The sequence below is a fragment of the Oncorhynchus gorbuscha genome, unplaced genomic scaffold (assembly GCF_021184085.1).
Source record: "Oncorhynchus gorbuscha isolate QuinsamMale2020 ecotype Even-year unplaced genomic scaffold, OgorEven_v1.0 Un_scaffold_15340, whole genome shotgun sequence".
NCBI classification, from domain to species: domain Eukaryota; kingdom Metazoa; phylum Chordata; class Actinopteri; order Salmoniformes; family Salmonidae; genus Oncorhynchus; species Oncorhynchus gorbuscha.
The window spans coordinates 1-5,835 of NW_025757152.1; the positions used below are offsets into that span (position 1 = coordinate 1).

At 49.0% G+C, this 5,835-nt stretch overlaps 1 protein-coding gene across 1 annotated transcript; it reads right to left on the reverse strand.

Moving 5' to 3' along the window:
- Window positions 1–914: 914 nt before the first annotated feature.
- Window positions 915–4,283, reverse strand: LOC124030771 (cyclin-dependent kinase-like 5; the record flags this gene model as incomplete). Its single annotated transcript, XM_046341970.1, has 4 exons — window positions 915–1,176; window positions 1,349–1,475; window positions 1,729–1,978; window positions 4,149–4,283. Coding segments are annotated over 4 exons (774 nt in total), but the record flags the coding sequence as incomplete, so codon positions are not given.
- Between the last annotated feature and the right edge of the window lie 1,552 nt (window positions 4,284–5,835).

Below are 5,835 nucleotides of genomic sequence, written 5' to 3' on the forward strand. Positions count from 1 at the left end.
ATATATATGGTTAACCATCCCCTGACAGCTCTCTCTCTCTATATAGGTTAACCATCCCCTGACAGCTCTCTCTCTCTCTATATATAGGTTAACCATCCCCTGACAGCTCTCTCTCTCTCTATATATAGGTTAACCATCCCCTGACAGCTCTCTCTCTCTCTCTATATATAGGTTAACCATCCCCTGACAGCCTCTCTCTATAGGTTAACCATCCCTGACAGTCTCTCTCTCTATATATAGGTTAACCATCCCCTGACAGCTCTCTTCTCTTCTCTATATATATAGGCCCCTCTAAGCCAATCCATCCCCTGACAGCTCTCTCTCTCCTCTATATAGGTTAACCATCCCCTGACAGCTCTCTCTCTCTCTATATATAGGTTAACCATCCCCTGACAGCTCTCTCTCTCTATATATGGTTAACCATCCCCTGACAGCTCTCTCTCTCTCTATATATATAGGTTAACCATCCCCTGACAGCTCTCTCTCTCTATATATAGGTTAACCATCCCTGACAGCTCTCTCTCTCTATATAGGTTAACCATCCCCTGACAGCTCTCTCTCTATATATAGGTTAACCATCCCCTGACAGCTCTCTTCTCTCTATAATAGGTTAACCATCCCCTGACAGCTCTCTCTCTATATAGGTTAACCATCCCCTGACAGCTCTCTCTATCTATATAGGTTAACCATCCCCTGACAGCTCTCTCTCTCTATATAGGTTAACCATCCCCTGACAGCTCTCTCTCTCTATATAGGTTAACCATCCCCTGACAGCTCTCTCTCTCTCTATATAGGTTAACCATCCCCTGACAGCTCTCTCTCTATATATATATAGGTTAACCATCCCCTGGCAGCTCTCTCTCTCTATATATATAGGTTAACCATCCCCTGACAGCTCTCTCTCTCTATGTTACCTGGCAGGGAAGAAGCGGGCGGAGATTCCAGGGGTTGCCGTAGGATCGTCGGGGTGCACGCCCCTCACCCCATCTCCAAGGTTACCACCCACAGACTTGGCATTGTTGCTCAAGGCGCTGTGGCTCTTGGACAGGCTCAGGTAGGAACTGGAACTCTTGGAGGAGCTGTGGGTGGAGTCTATGTTGTGTCCACCATGGCGGCCATGTTGTTTCTCCATGGTATTGGTCTTGCCCTCCAGAAAGGAAGAGTGTCGTCCCTGCCCTACTGGAAATATTCAAATGTAAAAAATGGGCTGGCAATGCAGACAGAAGGCAGCTTTATGTTCAAGTATACCCCTTGACAGGATTCTAGTCAAGAGCATTTTTCCTTTTAAGTGTTAAGGAAGGGGTATGTATTAATCTTATGTGCATGTTTCAGTAGGGTGGCCCCGGACCTTGCTGTTGCTGCTGCTGAGAGCGGGAGGTGGACTTCACGTACATGGCTCCAGGGCCCTGCTGGTCAGGAGCCTTGGCCCCTGGGGGCCCAACACCAACCAGGTTGAAGTCAAACTGTGTCGTGCCCTTTAAAATAAAGAGAAGACAAGAGAAGATAAAATAAGACAAGATAATAACGTTATTGTCCCCAACCACGGGAAAATGTTGTTTTCAGCCTTGTGCATTTAGATGAAAATACATGTCAAGAATAAACACAGGTCAAGACAAAGACAGCTGGAAAAACAAACTAAATGAATACAATTTATGTAAACAAGTGTAGTTTGCTCCATAAGGAGCTGAATAAGTTATTAATGAAAGTAGAGGTCCTGACGTTGTTTACCTTGGTGTCCTTGGGGCTGAGCAGGTGTGGCATGTTGTTGTTGACCAAGTCCTTACTACAGGCCATGGAGCGGTTGAGGGTCTGGGTCATGTAAGCCTTGGGGTGGAGGGTGGGGCTCAGGCTGGACGAAACAGGCTTGTTGCCGTTTAGGAAGCTGTCATTGCCTAGGTGAAGGTCGCCATGGCGAGGTAGGCTGGAACATTCCTTACTGTTAGAGTGACGGTGACCCGAGCTCTTACTGCCGTGGCTTCTGTATAAGGGAGGGGAGGGAGGGAGGGAGGGAGGGAGGGGAGGGGAGGGAGGGAGGAGGGAGGGAGGGAGGGAGGGAGGGAGGGAGGGAGGGGAGGGAGGGGAGGGAGAGGGGAGGGAGGGAGGGAGGGAGGGAGGGAGGGGAGGGAGGGGAGGGAGGGAGGGAGGGAGGGAGGGAGGGGAGGGGAGGGAGGGAGGGAGGGAGGGAGGGGGGAGGGAGGGAGGGAGGGAGGGAGGGAGGGAGGGAGGGAGGGAGGGAGGGAGGAGGGAGGGGAGGGAGGGAGGGAGGGGAGGGAGGGAGGGAGGGAGGGGAGGGAGGGAGGGAGGGAGGGAGGGGAGGGAGGGGAGGGAGGGAGGGAGGGAGGGAGGGAGGGAGGGAGGGAGGGAGGAGGGAGGGAGGGAGGGAGGGAGGGAGGGAGGGAGGGAGGAGGGAGGGAGGGAGGGAGGGAGGGAGGGAGGAGGGAGGGAGGGAGGGGAGGGGAGGGGAGGGGAGGGAGGGAGGGGGAGGGAGAGGGGAGGGAGGGAGGGAGGGAGGAGAGGGGGGGGAGGAGGGAGGGAGGGGAGGGGGGAGGAGGGAGGGAGGAGGGAGGGAGGGAGGGGGAGGGAGGGAGGGAGGGAGGGGGGAGGGGAGGGGGAGGGGAGGGGAGGGGGGAGGGGAGGAGGATTAAGATCAGAACATATTGAGATTGAGAGATATTGAGAGGTACATGTATAGCTAAGTAGCTTATTTTATCTGTGCAAGAACAACATAGCCAGATGTGAAACCATTCAGTATCCAGAACCTAACCAGACCCCATTCAGTATCCAGAACCTAACCAGACCCCATTCAGTATCCAGAACCTAACCAGACCCCATTCAGTATCCAGAACCTAACCAGACCCCATTCAGTATCCAGAACCTAACCAGACCCCATTCAGTATCCAGAACCTAACCAGACCCCATGCAGTATCCAGAACCTAACCAGACCCCATTCAGTATCCAGAACCTAACCAGACCCCATTCAGTATCCAGAACCTAACCAGACCCCATTCAGTATCCAGAACCTAACCAGACCCCATGCAGTATCCAGAACCTAACCAGACCCCATTCAGTATCCAGAACCTAACCAGACCCCATTCAGTATCCAGAACCTAACCAGACCCATGCAGTATCCAGAACCTAACCAGACCCCATTCAGTATCCAGAACCTAACCAGACCCTGCATTCAGTATCCAGAACCTAACCAGACCCCATGCAGTATCCAGAACCTAACCAGACCCCATTCAGTATCCAGAACCTAACCAGACCCCATTCAGTATCCAGAACCTAACCAGACCCCATTCAGTATCCAGAACCTAACCAGACCCCATTCAGTATCCAGAACCTAACCAGACCCCATGCAGTATCCAGAACCTAACCAGACCCCATGCAGTATCCAGAACCTAACCAGTAGACCCCCATTCAGTATCCAGAACCTAACCAGACCCCATTCAGTATCCAGAACCTAACCAGACCCCATTCAGTATCCAGAACCTAACCAGACCCCATTCAGTACCCAGAACCTAACCAGACCCCATTCAGTATCCAGAACCTAACCAGACCCCATTCAGTATCCAGAACCTAACCAGACCCCATTCAGTATCCAGAACCTAACCAGACCCCATTCAGTATCCAGAACCTAACCAGACCCCATGCAGTATCCAGAACCTAACCAGACCCCATTCAGTATCCAGAACCTAACCAGACCCCATTCAGTATCCAGAACCTAACCAGACCCCATTCAGTATCCAGAACCTAACCAGACCCCATTCAGTATCCAGAACCTAACCAGACCCCATTCAGTATCCAGAACCTAACCAGACCCCATTCAGTATCCAGAACCTAACCAGACCCCATTCAGTATCCAGAACCTAACCAGACCCCATGCAGTATCCAGAACCTAACCAGACCCCATTCAGTATCCAGAACCTAACCAGACCCCATTCAGTATCCAGAACCTAACCAGACCCCATTCAGTATCCAGAACCTAACCAGACCCCATTCAGTATCCAGAACCTAACCAGACCCCATGCAGTATCCAGAACCTAACCAGACCCCATTCAGTATCCAGGAACCTAACCAGACCACTTGTCTGACAACAACAACAACAACAAACAACAACAACAACACCAACAACCCCCTACAGTGCTGACCTGGTGGGCACAGTGTTGTCCATGTGGCTGTGGGGCTTCCTCTGGAGGAGCGTGGGGGTTAGGGGGAGGGTGGTGCTGGGGCGGGCTGCTCCAGGAGGCGGAGGGGCTGGAAGGCTGGGTGGTTCAGACTCTGTTCTGTCAGGTAGCGGTCAGAAGGGACCAGCAACAACAGGTTCTAGAGAGGGAGAAGACAGACCACAGGGGTTTAGGACACAGTCAATCACAAAACTCTCTCTCTCTCTCTATATATATATATATATATATATATATATATATATATATATATATATATATATATATATATAAAATACGGTACCAGTCAAAAGTTTTGACACACCTACTCATTCAAGTTTTTTTGTGTATTTTTACTATTTTCTACATTGTAGAATAATAGTGAACACATCAAAACTATGAAATAACATATTGAATCATGTAGTTAACCAAAAAGGGTTAAACAAATCAGTTTTGCACACTCTTTGCATTCTCTCAACCAGCTTCATGAGATTGTCACCTGGAATTAATTTAAATGAACAGGTGTGCCTTGTTAAAAGTTCATTTGTGGAATTTCTTTCCTTCTTAATGTGTTTGAGCCAATCAGTTGTGTTGTGACCAGGTAGGGGTGGTATACAGAATATAGACCTATTTGGTAAAAGATCAAGTCTATATTATGGCAAGAACAGCTCAAATAAGCAAAGAGAAACGACAGTTCATCATTACTTTAAGATATCAAGGTCAGTCAATACGGAACATTTCAAGAACTTTTAAAGTTTCTTCAAGTGCAGTCGCAAGCGCTTGACGAAACTGGCTCTCATGAGGACCGCCACAGGAAAGGAAGACCCAGAGTTACCTCTGCTGCAGAGGATAGGTTCATTAGAATGACCAGCCTCAGAAATCGGCAATTAACTGCACCTCATATAGCAGCCCAAATAAATGCTTCACAGAGTTCAAGTAACAGACACATCTCAACATCAACTGTTCAGAGACCACTTCTAAAGGACACCAATAATAAGAAGAAACTTGCTTGGGCCAAGAAACATGAGCAATGGTGTAAATCTGTCCTTTGGTCTGATGAGTCCAAATCTGAGATTTTTATTTCTAACTGCTGTGTCTTTGTGAGAAGCAGAGTAGGTGAACAGATGATCTCTGCATGTGTGGCTCCCACCATGAAGCATGGAGGAGGAGGTGTGATGGTGCTTTGCTGGTGACACTGGCATTGATTTATTTAGAATTCAAGGCACACTTAACCAGCATGGCTACCACATAATTCTGCAGCAATTTTTTTTAACCTTTATCTAACCAGGCAAGTCAGTTAAGAACACATTCTTATTTTCAATGACGGCCTAGGAACAGTGGGTTAACTGCCTGTTCAGGGGCAGAACGACAGATTTGTACCTTGTCAGCTCAGGGGTTTGAACTCGCAACCTTCCGGGTTACTAGTCCAACGCTCTAACCACGAGGCTACCCAATACACCATCCCAGGCTGTGTAAGGGATATTTGATCAAGAAGGAGATTTATGGAGTGCTGCATCAGATGACCTTGCCTCCACAATCACCCGAACTCAACCCAATTGGAGATGGTTTGGGATGAGTTAGTCCGCAGAATGAAGGAAAAGCAGTCAACAAGTGCTCAGCATATGTGGGAACTCTTTCAAGACTATTGGGAAAGCATTCCACGTGACTACCTCAT